Below are 17,902 nucleotides of genomic sequence, written 5' to 3' on the forward strand. Positions count from 1 at the left end.
AATGACTTTTTTTAATGCTTAAAAGTCTCCATTGTATGTAACTGCAACTGAGAAAAACCTCTTTATGTGCTCCAAAAAAAAACTATTTTTGGCTATGAACAAATAGTTTTTAGACTCAACTAGCTATGAACAAATTCAGCAGTCATACGCTACAACACAATAAACTACACTAAATCTACTAAACCGGTGTTTCTCAACCGGTGGGTCACAAGACTGTTAACACATTTTTTTTATTGTAAATGTTTTTCTGATGCAAGACTTTTATTTTGAAAGATGTGCGTGAAGGCTGACGACTCTTCTGTCAGACACAGTAAAAAAAAAAAGAGTGCATGAAAAAAACATGTTGTGATTCAGTATCTATTCAGTGTGTGCTATATATCACTTCACTATATATAAAGAGCAAATCAAATCACGAGCATGCAAGTCGTAGTTACATTTAGTAAGTCATAAAATTAATAAAACTTACGAATAAATGATGTAACTGGCATGTCGTGCATTAGCTGGGAAGAATTTGCATGCAGGTATTCATCAGGATCAAAGCCCTTATGTTTTATTAATAGTTCAGGTAAGTATTGTGTATTTTCCATGGAAACTCTAGTTTTTGTAGTTACCAAAATACCACTTTATTTTAACTTATTTTATTATTTTCTATATTTTAAATGACTGTGGTGTCTCATACCAACTTACTAACGTTATTGTATTTATACTACGGTAGTTTGGGGCTGCTATTTAATAGCTTTAAAGAGGGATGGTACTTTGATGGTTCTTTGAGAAATAAATTAGCTTAGTTTGCTTAGCGTCATGACCATGGGGAACTGTGAGTCCCATGCCAAAAACCAGTTGAGAACCACTTTACTAAACGATCTTGACTAAATTTAGAGCTGAATTTCTATTTTGGAGGTCTTCCCTCCAGCTCATTAGATAATGAAGCAGGGCTGACCTTGTGGAGGAGTTTTCTGCGGAGATGACGTCCCAGCATGCCATTGAGGGGCTCTGTGTCCCAGCGCAGCTGAACCCAGCGGAAGTGCTGCTGTAATCGTAGCTCAGCACCCTGCAGACGAGGCTTAGCCAGGGTGCCAATCAAAAAACTCCCTTCACGGAAATAGTAGAGCCCATTGTGACCTGCCCATCAACACGAGGAGAAAAGAGTTGAACCGAAATGCTATTTCAGGTACATGACTGTTCCTGCTCTGCTACATCTTTTCTGTATGAATGTATCTCACCATGATTAAGGGAGAGGGAATAGACAGATCCTCGGTTCTCCAGTGCTTCGCACAGGTCTCCCAGGATGTGGTTGAGAGAGTGTGCTCTCTCCAGACCCTCAAGAACCGCCACAACACAACGCCCAGCGCTGCCTTCATGCAAAGACACCAGGAACCCTGATACACACACACAACTCGATCAATACCAGACATACCACTATATTCAAAGATGCAATTATTTAAGGAATATTCTGGGTTCAAGTTAAACTCCTCAAACAACATAATTTGTAGTATAATGCTGATTACCACAAAAAATACTGTGCAAAAATCAAGGTTATGGTGAGGCACTTAAAATGTAAGTGAATGGGTCCCATTTTTAGAGGATTTAACAGCAGAAATTTCAAGCTCAGAATTTCATAAAAGCAGTAACATTAATTTTTTTGTTAAAAGAAACATATTTGAGCTGTAAAGTTGGTTGTTTTACAGCCATGGCAACAAATATGTAAAATTTGATATAACTTTACACAGTAAAGGTAAGTGAGTGATTTTTCACAAGCATGCTAACAGACATTTTGTAAACATTTTGTGGCTATACCATTGAAACTAAGTATTTTGAATATTTACAAATGTACCACATTCATCTCCACTGCAAGTGCCTCTCTATAACCTTTTTTTTTTTATTATTACAAGGTACAGGCCAAAATAATCAGTCATCATAGACAGTTGCACAATAAAACCTTGATAATTTCTGAGCATGTCAGATTAAACACATGATAAACTTTATGGAAATTCAAGATTTGATCTTGTTTCTAGGGTCTGATTTCTTCTTCCTCTGCTCCTTTGCCTACATCATCACCTGAGATATGTGACTCCTCGACACAGCCCTGCTCTTACCACAGTTGATGAAGATTTCCAGCAGGTGCTCTTTTGATAGACTCTCATCTATCTCCACCCTGATGACATCACAGCCAATCCCCTGGGCCTCCTGTCTGTGCTGCAATAACACACAACAGGTGCATCATAAACATCATGACTGGTATAGATGGATGTTCACAGCACATCAGACATACTGAGATTCAGAGATTATTCAGAAATTTAGCTCATGTTTAACATTTACTTGATGTTTATACATTTGTGAAACTCTTAAGTCAACATGAAATCAAAATGGACCCTATTTACTTTATTAGTACACCTTCCGGCCCATCCTACATTTTTTCTTGGTGAATAACATTTTACTCAAAAATATGTTACATTAAGGAAATAAGATTGTACTCTGTTTACCATTTATTTTACAGCACTGTTCAAAATATTGGGGGTCGGTAAGATTTTTTTATTGTTTTTGAAAGAAGTCTCTTATGCTCACCAACCAAGATGCATTTATTTGATCAAAAACACAGTGAAAACCGTAATATTGTGAAATAACATTGCAATTTAAAATAACTGTTTTTATATTTTAACATTTTAAAATGTAATTCATTCCTGTAATGGCAAAGGTGAATTTTCAGCATCATTACTCCAGTCTTCAGTGTCACACGATCCTTCAGAAATCATTCTAATATACTGATTTGCTGCTCAAGAAACATATCTTATTATTATCAATGTTGAAAACATTTATGCAGCTTCATATTTTTGTGGAAACCATGATCATTTTTTTGAGAATTCTTTGATGAATAGAAAGTTCTATTATAAATGTTTTTTATTAATTTAATGTGGTGTATGTTTTTGAATACATTTCATGAATTTATCATTGCACTTTTTATGTACATCCTTATAGGATTTAGGCCTCATATAATCAGTGCTTAATGTTCAAAAAACATTTCAATTAACAAAATGCATTTACTTATTCATTTTTAAACCCTTTGGATGAAATGTAAAATATGAATATTTAAGACAATTGATAATAATTACCTTGATATAATGAGAGATCTGGTTGGCGATATACTCCTGAAAGCTGCCCTCCAGCCCATGGAAGATGACATTATGATACTGTTCCACCTGACCACAAACAAAAACACAACTGAGTTTATCAACACTGGTAAATATCATGAACAATAGCACATGTATTATTCATCTAGACCAGGTACATTTTATCATCCATGCCAAATATTTTATTTATGCATGCCTTTATGCAGGCTTGATTACTCAAGTGCGTCTTGGAGGGTGTTTTGTTGTCTTAAGTTACTACTTGTTGCACTGCATCTGCATATATCTTCTATTACATCCTTTTAAAACACAAATAGCATCTGTTGCCCCAAGGTGCCAAACTGGTGGTGGAGGCTCAAAGCATTTTGTTTTGGTCCCAAGGTGTTATAAGGACTTTGTTCCCTCTCAGGCACTCTTCATCCAAACTTTAAAGATCATCCAGCTTAACTCAGACATGCTAAAAAACTCTATTTGACGAGAAGAGTGAGTCAGCGTACCAGGCGGACATAGTTCTGCAGCAGCTGTAGAGGGATCAGGGAGTCGTACGTCATCTCATCCAGAGTGCACTCTGACAGGCCTGACAGAAAGCAAAATTATAGCAGCCATGAGACATAAATCAAACCTACATGGTATATCAAAGAGCACAACACACAGAGGACATGGGAGACCAGGAGATCTGTGTGAAATGGATTTGAGCGAGGAATTCATGCAGTTGTTTTGACGTGCCGTTGCATGAGATGGAATATTCTGGAGCCCAGCTAAACATCGTGGTCATGTGATGACAGGGAGCACAGCACGAGAGATCTGCTGGTTCTTTCTATCATAGGCATAGTGTAACTTTCTGCTTTACCAAGAGAATCTCTTATACAATTTGATCATTTTACAAAACATGTGGCAACACTTCTCAATGAGGTTCAATTTGTTAACATTAGGCACTGCATACATATGAACCATGGACATTTAATAACTATGAACAATACTTTTAATCTAATTTAATGTTCATTTCTACATAAAGAAATACATTTTTAGTATTTCTTACAAGTTATACCATGTAGAATGCAATGCCATGTAATGCAATACTGTTCAAACGTTTAGGGTTAGTAAGATAAATTAAAAAAAAGATAAAAAAGAAGAAGAAATTAATATTTGAAATAAACGGATCATCGCAAAAGTGACAGTAAAGACATTTACATTGTTGCAAAAGAACATCTATATCAGATAAATGCTGTTCTTTTGAACTTTCTATTCATTAAGAGTTTTCACTGAAAAGTCAGCTATACCAACCCAAGAATAAATAACATTTTAAAATATATTAAAATAGAAAATAGTTATTTAAGAAAAAATTAAAAAATAAATTGTATTGTTTTACTGTATTTTTGAATACTTTAACTTAATGAATTTCAAATAAATGCAGTCTTTGCAAACTGAAGAGACTACTTTATCTTACGGACACCTAATATGCTAATTTGGTGCTCAAGAAACATTTCTTATTATTATTAGTGTTGAAAACAGTAGTGCTGCTTATCGTTTCTGTGAAAATCGTAATGCATTTTTAGGAGTCTTTAATATGGGTGACAAAATGAATATGGACTGCTTATGTATGAGGTGTGAAATAGGCCTTAGTTTAAAAGAGACTAAATGAAACGACTGCAAAGCTCACCTTTAAGATGTATGGTAATACGTTGACTCAGGCGTTTCCGAATGAGGTCCCAAGGAGACTGGGCCAGTTCCTGTCCCGGCAGCCAGACAGCATCACCTGAACAAGGAAAATCATTTAGGAAAGAGGGATAGATTTGCTAGATGTACTGTATGTCCGCTTACGGTGAAAGACACGGATGTGTAATCTTTACTGACATGGGAGCAGTTTTCATCTACTGTTTTGAGCCATTATAAATGAGCTTTTATCCTCCTCTCTCTTTCCTGTCTGTCAGTCTCATGTTTTCTGTCTGGAATAGTAAAGAGTCATCAAGTTGCTCTCTGTAGGCCAAATCGCTTCATTTTGACATCTGCTCTTGGTGTTTGAAAACATCTTGTCTTAAGGGAGGAGTTGAGTGTAAACAAAAAAAAGAAGTGGTGAGAGAAAGAGTGCAAAAGAGACAGGGAGAAGGCCAGAGGGGTGTGAAAGAGATAGGTGAGAACTTGGAGAAGGCTAGTTTATTTTCAGCAGCCCTGCATGACAACCCTCGGGTCGAGCCAAGTGGAGTTAGACCCCTGTCCCACGTCCTTCCCTACTTGGCCCAGTGTGGTGTTGGACAACACCCAAGACAAGAGTCACATTCAATTCATGCTCACTAGAGCTCGAGTCAGAATAACTACTAAAGAGTCTGCACAAGTAAATAATAGCACATTTGTGCGGATCTGTGTGTGTGGTATTAAGTTCTATATTCAGAAGTTTTATATCACAAATCATACTAGTGGCAGATATATAAACACATATTGGGCACTTTGGCCGTCTCTTTTTTCTTGCTTCTATGACAACAAGAGTTTAAAATCGCTGAGGTGGGGAAATTAAAACTTGAACAGTAACCAAGGGCAATTCAGGAAGTGCAGCAGCTGTTCATAAGGCTGGGGGGTCATCCGAGAATAGCCATCGCAAAACGTCTCTCTACGCTACAAGTTGCATTTCAAAGCAATCATGAAACGATCATGGCTGCTTCTGCACTGTGCATTCAAACATGTCAGTGAAGGGGTGATTTTCACCCAAAAATGTTCAGGTTATATTTTACATCAAAGTAAAAACAAATACGAGGGGTGAATATCACCAAGAAATGTTCAGGTCATATTTCACATCAAAATAAAAACAAATAGATTTATAATATTTTTCTTGTGCAAATTACCATAAAGCAAAAACTGCAACAAATAATTAAAAAAAGGAAATTAAATAATAGAAATAAAATTTCTGTCTAGACACAGTATTATATACACTACCGTTCAAAAGTTTGGGGTCGGTACGATTTTAAATACTTTTAAAGGAATTCTCTTCTGCTAACCATGGCTGCGCTTATTTGATTAAAAATACAACAAAAATCAGTTATAGTATTAAATATTATTCCAGTGTAAATCAGCTGTTTTCTGTGTGAATATATAGTAAAGTGTAATTTATTCCTGTGATCAAAGCTGAATTTTCAGCATCACCAGTGTCAGTGTCTTCAGTGTCAAATGATCCTTCACAAATCAGTATAATATGAGGATTTGATGCTCAAGAAATATTTATTATTATTATCAATATTGAAACAGTTGTTGGTCTGTCAGTTGTACAGTTTTTTTTTTTTTTTTTTTTTTGATTCTTTGATGAATAGGGTTAGGGTTAGAATCTTTTGTAACATTATAAATGTCTTTACTGTCACTTTCGATCAAATTAATTATTCCTTGATAAATAAAAGCATTGATTTCTTTCCTCCAAAAAATAAAAATAAAATTCTCACTGACCCCAAACTTTTGAACGGTAGTGTATATTACAGTTATATAAATTAGATTTTTGAATGTAGGGGGATATATAAATTATATTTATATAAATTATACTCTACCGTTCAAAAAAAGAAAAAGAAAAAAATATATATTAATACTTCTTCTATTCAGCAAGGATGGATTCAATTGATCAAAAGTGACCGTAAAGACATTTACATTGTTACAAACGATTTCTATTTTTATACATTAAAAAATGTACTGACTGGGTAACTTTTGAAGGGTAGTGTATTTGTATTTTCTTTTGGTTTTGAGGTGAAATATGATCTGGAAATTACACAAAACATAACACCTCATGTTGTAGAGCAGGGGTGCCCAATCCTGTTCCTGGAGATCTACCTTCCTGCCAAGTTCCAACTACAACACTGATCAAACACAACTGCTAATTAACCAGCTAATTAAGATCTTCAGAAAAACTTGATAATTACAGACAGGCGTGTTAGAACACAGTTGGATCTGAACTCTTCAAGTAGGTAGATCTCCAGGTACAGGATTGGGCACCCTTGTTATAAAGATAATCAAGTTAAATGGACACGAATTATTCTAAATTTCTTGGCAAGTAGCTAGTTATACTGTAAGATGTATATGTGATTACCTATAATCACTGAGGCCATGCTGTTAGTAGAGAGGCCCAAAGTGTCTGCTCTATCCAGAACTTCCTGCAGTTCCCACCTCCCACAAATTAGCTGGAGGTGATTAGTTAGCAGGTCACTCAAGCTTACTGTTAACCCTTCCCAGCTGGTATTGCGTCGAATTGTAACTTTGCCAACAGTGCATCCATCCTCCAGGAGATCCACAGGGCAAAGACGCTCCAGTGAGCACATGAGCACCTGTACAACCACTGTGTACAAGTCTAAAGTCGGGCAGAAAGCAAATGTTAAGGGTTAAGGCTGTGGTCACTTAAGCCAACTAAACCTGCCAAACTATCACATTTGTACAAAGCTCTATCGCTTAAATTATACTCACCCAGGTTCTCTAGTAGATCTTTGCAGTCATCTGTGGCAACATCATGTATGGTGCGATTGCATTTGTCCCTCTTCTCCATGTCCTGTTGACTGTGGTTACACAAAACCTCCAGGCATTTCTGTAAAGCAGAAAACATGTAAGCATGTGTTATCAGCCACTTCTAACTATTCTTTTCTGGATGCCAGCCAAACTTAGCCCCGCCCACAACATTTGAGGACGGGAAGTTCAGTCTGGACTTGATCTGTTGTGAAGCAAGTATGCCTGAACCAAACGGCATACTTGTTCGGACCAATCAAATTGTCAGGGCGGGCTTTATAAGATGATCAACCGTAACGTAATCATCCACGTCACCAAACAGCGATTGGGTTGAATTTGTTTACAACAAAGAATGGCTGCCGCTGGAGAATTTAGATGTGTAGATGCCACCATCGCGTCTGTTATAGAAGATGTAGACAGCGCATTCATTTTAAAAGAGGAAAAGAGAACCGCGATCAAGGCATTTGTCAATCCAATTGAGTGCAGAGGCATTTTCTTTCCTGGTTCGGTTGAAACACGCCCCATAATCACAGCCCAATGGAGCAATATTAGACTCACATTCTGACTAGAATCTGAGTATGACGACGTCAGGCTAGTAAAACAGTGTACTTGGCATCAAACTCAAACAAGTCACCTTGTAGCCCCTGGATGCAGCAATATGGGCAGCAGTCCAGCCATCCTGGTTACTGTGGTTGAGGATGTGACAGGCCTTGGTTATGCCAGGGTGTTGGGGCTCCTGATTGGAGTCTGAAGGAGATGCCGGGAGACCCAGGTCTGGTTCAGGTGATGGGTGGTGTAGCAGGAGCTTCAGAGGGCCCACGTGACCTGAACTGACAGCGGCGTGCAGAGCTGTGCAGTTGTTCTGTAAACAACAAACACTTAAGCACAAGTGGAAAGTGCAAAAAAGAGTTTTTGTGGAGAAAAAAAATCCACAAACATACTAATCTACAGATATACACATACTTACAACAAAACAGATCTAAAAAAAAAAATACAAACACACACAATATGAACCAACCAGCAAATATAAAAACAGAAAAGAACCTTAATTTAGACCTAAAGAATTCCCAGGATATTTTGGGGATTTTTCAGCCCAGTAAATAAGAGCAAACTGAGAAACCATCCAGGGAATAATTAAGTGTTTCTAAAATAGGGACCGTAATTACATTCTGAACAACACATAGACCGCAAAATACCCACGCTCAACTGTTAAGGTAACCATGGAGATGAACAGAGGGCCAGTATTTCCTAACGTGTTTAGGAACGTAATGTAATTGACATTTGAGAGACACTGGTGTCAGTGCGGAACTGAAAACTCACAGTCGTGACATGTGAACGGTCTGCTCCTGCATCTAACAAGACTTTCACACACTCCACATGTCCCTGTTCACAGGCCAGGTACAGAGGGGTCCTTCCCTGCAAACACTCCTTCTCCAAATCAGCTTCACATTTTACAAGAGCTTTCACACACCTACCAATGAAAGAGCAGCTGAGATTGGTATCATTGCATAGAGAAACACATCAGAGACAACATTTTCTAGATATACACCCAGCACTACCTTCCAATTTTGTTGATTTGATCACAACCGGGCAGCGCTTAATACACATGCAAAAGGGGTCCAAAACGTTGATTACTCAAACCGCTTGTTGCAGTAGTCATGTGACCACATCACATTTCATTTAAAATGCTAATCCGTTTTGATGCATCCTGGACAACAGTGACACAGTACCACCTACTCACCAGTCAATCATTCACTGCATCAAAGCAAAGGTTTTAAAACAAGCCTGTTACATGTGGCTTTAAAAGAGCTGTCCAATCTAAAATTTCAGAGAAAATAACCAAAAATCGCAGTCTGTCTTGTGATAAGATCACCTGATATGGATTTTAATAACAGTGACATTAAATGTGCAAAAGTGTCACTGTTCTTAAAAACACAATCAAAGAGTTAAAACACCACAACAGCAAGGGAAAGGAGAACAGAGGACCCACCCATGGTGACCATTTACAGCAGAGGCATGTAACGGCGTAAATCCTGTTTCATTGGCAGCTTCAGCAGATGCCCCTGAAGTCAGCAGCAGATTTAAGCAGTCTATAGAAGAGACATAAACACATTATTTACATATTAAAATATACATTTACACTGTGTATATGTACACAAGACAAAAGCACAATGCTAACAAAATTAAAAATGTATGCATACAAATGCCAATCTCCGCAGCACATACCTGTGTGTCCATTAAGAGCAGCAGAGATCAAGGCAGAGGTTAATTCATGTTGACGATGATGAATATCCAATAGTGGATCTTGGTTAAGCAGCATAGACAATAAAGTGACATTTCCCTGGGAAGCAGCTTGGAGGAGAAGGGTTTGCCCGTCATCCAGGGGGACGGGGTCACCACAGGTTAGCGAGGGGACTATGGAGGGACACCAGCCTGGGAGGGTTCAAGCAACAGCAGTAACTAGTGAGGCAGGGTGCTTGGTGTTGTGTCAAAATGTGTTCCCTGAACCAAAACATTACCCAGAAGAACGACTCCATTTGTCATACAGAAATAATTTAAGGCCACTGCCACTGGCGCAGTGAGTATTTAGCAGTATCCAAATTACCCTCCAGAAACATGAACATACAAATGTTGTGTTAAAAATGAGAAGTAAGCCAAATTTGGTTAAAACAAAGGATAAATGTTTATGTGACGTACACATTTTGGCACAACATTGGAAATGTATTATTCTAGAGAGTGTATCTGCAATCCACACACTATATCCTACAAATCAGATCAGTTTTCAAATGCTAAAGTCAACTTCATCTGTTTTTAGGTCAGGCTAAAAACAAAATCAAATAAAAGACAACTCAACTGGATAAATCAAATCAGGCAGCAGGCGGTTTATGATACATTAATGAAAGTCACGCATCGTAAATTGTGTCAGTCAAACTGAAACATTCTAAACATGGTGCTGATTGTGAGAGACATGTAAATTAGACAGCGTTAGAAATATGGAAACTACAGCAGATAAACAGATGAAATTTGAAAGCACAGAGCACAATGCACAGGAATACTACTGGCAAATTGGCACCTGTATGTGAAAACAGAATTCAAATAACTCATCTTGCAGTGTGGATGTAACTAGTCTCGTATCTGAGTGCTAATGCTAAAGCATGTTTGTAAATAGCTTTGTCTCTAGGGATTCTCTATGTTTATCTTGGTTAGTGGAGGGAGTTTGGATAGAGATAGATAGAGATAGAGATAGGCTGTTTCATTAAGGTCCAGTGGAAAGCATAAGATTATTGTCTCTTTTCTGGGTTAAAATGGGCGGCAAAGAGAGCAGAGGAGCCTCAGAGAACTGCCATGGCTGAGTGGCTGCAGAAAGAGGGAGAAAAGGGCTAATTTTTAGCATTTAGCAATGACAGCTAGCTACCGACATCTTTCAGAGCTACCCTGTGGATTAGTCTCTAGTGACATTGAAGAAAAAAGACTCTGCTGGAATACTTGCTCTGCCTTCAATGGTGTTATAATTTTCTTTCTTTGGTGTTCTCAGAGAGCTATGGAGAGGCCTGCAGAGACAGGGTGGTATTTCAAAATATGAGAGAACTCTAAAGCTTCTGACACTCCTTCCAAGGGGAAAATCTAACTGCAATTGGAGCCGTCTCATTTATTTGGCTTACAGACCAGTGCATGACTCTCCCTAACTTACATCTCTGTCAAAGCTCTTTTGGAACTCTGCTGAAAAGACCAGCATATGTTGCATCTTTGATGTTGGTCCCCAGTGTAGGATGTTGTTGTACTGGTGTTTCCACCAGGCTTCTTAATTAGCTTTACCAGCAAGACTTTTCAAGAAAGACCATACTAGTTGACCAGCAACCAGCTAGACTAACACCAAATCAGCACTAACCAGCCGGATCAGCAAGGACACTCCTGCTAATCTAAGCTGGTCTTTTAGGAGGGTAGCATTTTAGCACAGGGGTGTCCAACCATGCTCTTGGAGGGCTACTGTCCTGCAGAGTTTAGTTCCGAACTGTATTCAAAGACACCTGAATTAGCTAGGTCTTAAAGATCACTACGAACTTTCAGACAGGTTTGTTTGAAAGGACACTTTGTAGGACATTGGCACTACAGGAGCAGAATTGGACACCTCTGCTCTAAGAAAAGAATTTACACTTCTCAAACAAAGACATCAATGGTATATCTCAGATGTAGAAGTAATTGCTATTGTGCATAATCAATGCATAAAGACCTATTTATGAATATTTAAGTGCAAGTCACAACAAATACAATTATATTGGGTTAGTTGTCTAGAAACGTCAATGAAACCATTGAATGAAACATTTAAAAATGCAGGGAACAACACCACATTCAAACAAAGAAACAGATGGCAGCATGTACACAGTGGAATGGTAAGTTTAAGACATTGTGGGAAATGGTTAGTGGTGGAACACAGGAGAGGCGGAACCATGCTGTAGGTCAATGGGAGGAAAGGGCAAAGAGCAGCCTCTGGCATCAGCTTCAGAATGGGTTACAGAAAATACCCCTAGAGACCTGCATCGTCAAGAGAGGGACAACCTGACCTATTGGTATCTATAAGTGCTTTGGTCAAGAAACTGTCCAGACATAGATAGGTTCCCTCAAGAATCGTACAAATGCTCTTATCTTGGTTATGTTGAAGTACTGTGTTTCAACGGCAAGTAACCCTAGATTATGAATACTCCTCTCCTGGTTCTATGTACTCCTCTGCTAGGAGGACTTACTGAGGAATATATCAAGAATGGAAAAAGAGGGTAGTAGAAAAGAGAAGCAGTGAAAGTAAGGGTGAAGAACAGAGCACCCTTTTACCTGATGCTGCTGCCAGGGTGCTGCCCGGGTGCTGGGGGCTATGGGACGGAAGACTAGATGGGTTTATGGAGGGACTAATGACAATGGTAGCTGTGGAGGAGGTGGTGACAGGGGGACACTCCACACATGCTGCTGTCGGCTGCTGCCCCCACGGCCAGCCAGTACAGGAAGCACCCACCTGTGACGCAGTCAAGGCTGGGACTGTACCGCCCAATTCTAGGGAGGGCTTTGGAGGAAGCTGAGGGGTGGCAGTTGATTTGGCAAGGCCCACCCCCAGTCCTGTTCCTGGAGACCTGCTGGCTTCGCCTACTACTTTGATAGGTGGGTGTGGAGGGGATGGTGTCTGGGACAGTCCTGGTTTTTTTGGTGGGATGGGGGGTGGGTTACCCCTGTCGATGCGGGCCACAGTTGGTGATTTAAGGCCTATCTGGGGGTGGCCTAAACGCCCTGTGAAGGGTCCTCCCTCAGATGTGGAGTGTGGCAAACCAGGCCGAAGGGCTGCAGGGGGTCCCCCTGTTGGAGGGCTTGTGAAGCGGGAGAGAACCTGTGTGACCGTGTGGCGAGCCTGCTGTTTGGCAGCAAAGTTGTCTCGATTTGTGGGGGACAGATCGCGGGAAGGAGGGCTCTGGTTTGCGGTTCCATTTTGGTCCTGCTCTGAGGCAGAGGGTTGGAATTTGTATCGGGCCGCCTGGACGCGGGGACTGACCCCAGTCGGCAAGGTAGCAGACACACCAGGTGAATGTGAGCCATGTGGATGCGTTTGGCCCTCTCCTCCATTTTCTGCCTGAGAGCTCCCGTGGTGTAGCCCCCGTCCAGCACTGGAAGTCTTAGGTAGGTTCATGCTAGCATAGGTAGAACTTGTAGGCTTGACTGGGATAGAGAGTGGCACCTTCTTAGCTGCTTCATTTTCATCTGTCTGAGAGGAAGCAGTCTTGTAGACTGTTGCCTCAGTGCCCACAGCCACGGATGCCATAGTCTTGGGTTTAACTGGGACAGATGCTGGGGTGACAGAAGGCAGTGGTGGGGCATCTTTGCATCTCTCAGTTCTTAGCTGCTCCACCTGCTGGCGGAGATTTTCGCTTTCTGCCCGTAGCTCCACAGCCCGCGTCTCCTCGCGGCTAAGCCTGGCACGTAGCTGCTCTCGCTCTGTGTCAAACTCAGCCAACTGTTTCTCCATCTCTGCTTCCATCTGTTGGCTACGACGTCGCTCAGACACCAGTTCTTCCTCTAATCGTCCCACAGAACGACTGTCCTGCTCAGTGCGGGACGAGAGCTCCTCAAAGCGCTGGTTCTCTTCAACCACACGAGCAGCTAGCTGCTTGCATTCATGCACCAGTGACATCACCACGTGTTTGTTTTTCTCTCGCTCATCCTTCAGCTGAGCTGACAGCTTCCTGTGTTCCTGCTCCAGGCTCTGCAGCTGCAGTTTCTCCATTTCAAGCTAGACAGCAGCAGCAGGGCAAATGTGAGACTCGCAGAGAGCAAATAACACACACATAAAGCAAGACAGTAATTATTAAACAATTAAAGATACATCAGTCTTTCGGACAAAACTTTGTAAACATGCCTTGAAAATTACTTTAAAATCAAGTAAGATTAAACCTCAAATCAGAAGTTACTCTTAAGTTAACCTTACACAATTATCCGTTTATGTCTAAGCTCCACTAACTAAGCTTTTTCATTAACATATCAGCTGAATTTTACATATTTTCTGAGCCAAACAATTAGAAAAATGATATTAATAAACACCGAATCTATTTTGGAGACTGTGTCTATGTAAAGCATGTTCAGGGATCAGTACTCGTGTTAAGCTACTAACTGAGCTGAACACATCACTCATGTGTTATAGCAGTTTGACCTTTAAGGTATCAGTTGCTTTAAATATGATAATCAAGAGGGAATTGAATTTGTATGTGGGGGGGGGGGGGGGGGGGGGGGATGACTACTAACATCAACTGCTGAGCAATAACCTATAATACATGCAAGAAAAAAAGAGCGAACTTATTGACACTGCAAGTTGGAGATAGAAGTTCAAGCTTTATTTGCAGGTTTAAGCTGCTTAATAATAATAATAATTCATTACATTTATATAGCGCTTTTCTCTGCACTCAAAGCACTTTACATAGAAGGGGGAAATCTCCTCAACCACCACCCATGTGCAGCATCCACCTGGATAATGCAACAGCAGCCATATTGCGCCAGAACGCCCACCACACAGCTTACTGGTGGAGAGGAGACAGAGTGATGAAGCCAATCAGTATTTGGGGATAATTAGGAGCCCATGATGGACAGAGGTCACTGGGCAAATTTGGCCAGGATGCCAGGGATTTTTAAAGACCACAGAGAGTCAGGACCTCAGTTTAACATCTCATCCAAAGGACGGTGCTCTTTGACAGTATAGTGTCCCTGTCACTATACTAGGACCCACACAGACCACAGGGTGAGCTCCCCCTGCTGGCCCCACTAACACCTCTTCCAGCAGCAACCTGGTTTTCCCAGAAGGTCTCCCATCCAGGTAATAACCAGGCTCAGCCCTGCTTAGCTTTAGTGGGCAACCAGTCTTGGGCTAGAGGGTGATATGGCTGCAGTTTATTCATAGGCTTAGCCTATGAATAAAATGAACACTTCCCCAGAAATGAGGAGATGAAAGAAAACACTTAAGCAGTGGCCAGACAGAATCAGACAGTAATCACTGTGATAAACAACTATGTTTATACTATTTGTAAACATCTATACTATATATATATGAGCTGTTGCATTAACTACAGTACCGATGCAATAAGAGAACTGTCACCATAACAACCAAGCACAAGTGTTTATTATTGGAAAAAAGAGCTGAGTTCACTCAGTGTCGGTGTAACATGTAAATATGCATGCTATGTACCTATATATAAACTGTATCTTTTAATACATATCCTACAATATAACTGAAGCCACTGAGATGGTGAACACAGCTGATATCTGGTCTGCAGAAGTGGTGTGCAGTGAAGGGTCAGGGGTCACTTGGAAGAAGCATGCATGTGTGTGTGTGTATGTGTGTTTTTTTAAAGTTCAAGGCCTGCATTGATATCACGTAGCTAGTATTCTTCGTAGCACTATCTCAAATAGTGAGATATAGATTTACGGATGTGTTTGGCAGAGTGTTTTAGAGCTTAGCATCAATTTCTCTCCTTCTCTGACACCTCCTCTTCTTCTTCTTAAATACCATTATTGCTCGCCTTGTCTGGCGCTCTATTTCTTACTCTGCTCTTCTGACATGCACTATGCTTTCATGGAGGTTAGGAAAAGTGGATTTTTCTAAGTCTTTTTTTTTTCCTGTCATCAATGTTTCCTGCCAGAACAATATCAGCATAGATGGTGTAGACAAATTACTACACACCTCCTAAAAATACACACACAGGTGCACACATTGCATACTAGAATATATTCCAAGAATAACTAGGAACACCTCAGCAAACCTCTGACAGCAAACTTAATCAAGTCAACGTAATCCTACCGAAAAGGATGCCTTATTTCAGATAGAATATGTAAATAATCTTAGAATAATTCACACACAATCCTTTCTGTAGTCTTGCGCTGTTAAACATACAGAATACACACAATTATCACACAGATCTTACCCTTTTCTGTCTGCTCTCAGCAGCTGATAGCTGGGCAGACATCCTCTCCTGCATCTTACGGCAGTGGGCCATTACAGCTTCCAGCACGGTGATGGGGCTCGCGCTAACAGGCCTACAGTCCTTTGGTCCCGTCCCTGACTCAAAGTCTCTCTGCATGGCGAGGAATGGGTCCGTCAGACTGAACTGTCCATATCGCTCCTGCAGGAACACTTCTTTCCTTCGAGCCTATGAAGAACATTTTTGACATTTTAAAAGATTGTTTTTTCAATAGCTTTGCATTTTCACAACTGTCTGTATCTAATATTACTCAAAAATACTCTTGTTTGGACACACATAAGTTACGGTAGATATTCTGACTAAGGTGTGTATAAGACCCAAAATTCTGATACAGGAACACAGTATGCAAGCTGTCCTTTTCAGATTTCCAGAAACAGGAACTAGACTATTTTTTTTATTTACATAGTGGTACATAGATCAAGAGGTAAATACAACTCCTAGCATCATTATGATGCCAATGTGGTATATGTGGGATGCTGGCAAATCATTGTCAAATAACAAAGAGCAATTATTACACATTATGTTACCGCAGTGATCCATGTACAGTAAGTGGTGGGTGACTGCCAAGAGACAAACCGCTAACATTGCTCGTGATCTTATGAGTATATGCTTTGGGAATTGTTTGAGTGTGGGAACTTATTAGTGCACAAACAATTGTGTACTACTAACTAAGGAGAACTTTAATAACAAAAGAAGCATTCAAGTTCTTCTACTTTCCAATGCAAAGACACACACAAACCTCTTAATACATCCTGACATGTTGCACTCAAACATATATTTCTCCAAACGTGCACTTTTGGGCTAAATGCCCTATTGTGTCATTCAGCTAAGCCCTATGAATGCAAATAAACCAGAGCAGACGTGATTGAGTATAGATGTGTCTTGTTATTCTATTGGAAATATCAATAACTACTGATTAATTCATTTGTAATGATGAAATGTACTATGTACTATGACTGCAACCATTTTTATTATAAACACTAAACAGTGGTCAAATATCAAATCTAGAGTCCTAAATCCCTCTAATGATACACAGTTTGCCAAGATTGAATAAGAATGTCATGTATAGCGTGCAGTTGAAGTAAATAACAGTAATTTGCGGCCGCTTGCGATCTTTGCGTGATAAATGTTTAATTAAATGTTACATTATTAATACATTAAATTAATATTTATAATGTTTACTATTTTAGTGTTGTGCGTGACCATGAATGGTGTTTTGTATGTGTGTGTATGACACTGTGAACCTTCTATATGTATAAACATTTGTGGAAAAGCTACATCTAATGACCTTTGATTCATCACATGGCTTTCTCTGTAGCACCTGTGATTTTTATGGTGGTTGTCACAAATATTATAAAAGGTACAAAACAGATTTTAGTACTTTAGTATATTAACATTATATATATTAATGCTCTTTTTTACTGTAAGTTACATTTGTAAAACTAAAAATGTTTGGCAACCACAGCTGCCATTTTATATCGTTTTTATAGTGTAAGACACAGATTCGGTTGAATGACTCCAAGTACATTATAAGGGATTCGTTGTCACAAAACATGCTCAGTGTCAGGCAACCCACTGGGCTGATCTACACTACCCATCTGTCCAGGATAAGTAATACTATAAAATGAACAAGCAGATCAAATGGGAGCGATAATCTACAAGTTTACTCTCTACAGGGTGTCCCTATTTAGCACAGTCAGTGTACTGAAATCAGGAGGAACCATGCAAAGAGCACAAAGCATCCTGGAGGCTAATGCCCAGTTACTGCTTCCCCAAAGAAGGAAGGAAATAATCAACATACAAATG

At 39.8% G+C, this 17,902-nt stretch overlaps 1 protein-coding gene across 1 annotated transcript in view; it reads right to left on the bottom strand.

Moving 5' to 3' along the window:
- cttnbp2 (cortactin binding protein 2) overlaps positions 1-17,902 on the bottom strand; it is a 47,268-nt gene that overhangs the window by 5,691 nt on the left and 23,675 nt on the right. Inside the window, exons 3-16 of the mRNA XM_056254722.1 lie at positions 16,040-16,264; positions 12,420-13,860; positions 9,819-10,025; positions 9,583-9,682; positions 8,913-9,063; positions 8,227-8,454; positions 7,557-7,674; positions 7,186-7,443; positions 4,786-4,881; positions 3,623-3,702; positions 3,111-3,197; positions 2,097-2,196; positions 1,224-1,379; positions 941-1,122 (exon numbers count right to left, since the gene is read on the bottom strand). Of these exons, the coding sequence (XP_056110697.1) occupies positions 941-1,122; positions 1,224-1,379; positions 2,097-2,196; positions 3,111-3,197; positions 3,623-3,702; positions 4,786-4,881; positions 7,186-7,443; positions 7,557-7,674; positions 8,227-8,454; positions 8,913-9,063; positions 9,583-9,682; positions 9,819-10,025; positions 12,420-13,860; positions 16,040-16,264 (3,429 nt within the window). The remainder of the gene's footprint in view (positions 1-940; positions 1,123-1,223; positions 1,380-2,096; positions 2,197-3,110; positions 3,198-3,622; positions 3,703-4,785; positions 4,882-7,185; positions 7,444-7,556; positions 7,675-8,226; positions 8,455-8,912; positions 9,064-9,582; positions 9,683-9,818; positions 10,026-12,419; positions 13,861-16,039; positions 16,265-17,902) is intronic.

This window comes from Rhinichthys klamathensis, unplaced genomic scaffold, assembly GCF_029890125.1.
Source record: "Rhinichthys klamathensis goyatoka isolate OS25496 unplaced genomic scaffold, OSU_Roscu_1.1 h1tg000005l_1, whole genome shotgun sequence".
Classification (NCBI taxonomy): Eukaryota; Metazoa; Chordata; class Actinopteri; order Cypriniformes; family Leuciscidae; genus Rhinichthys; species Rhinichthys klamathensis.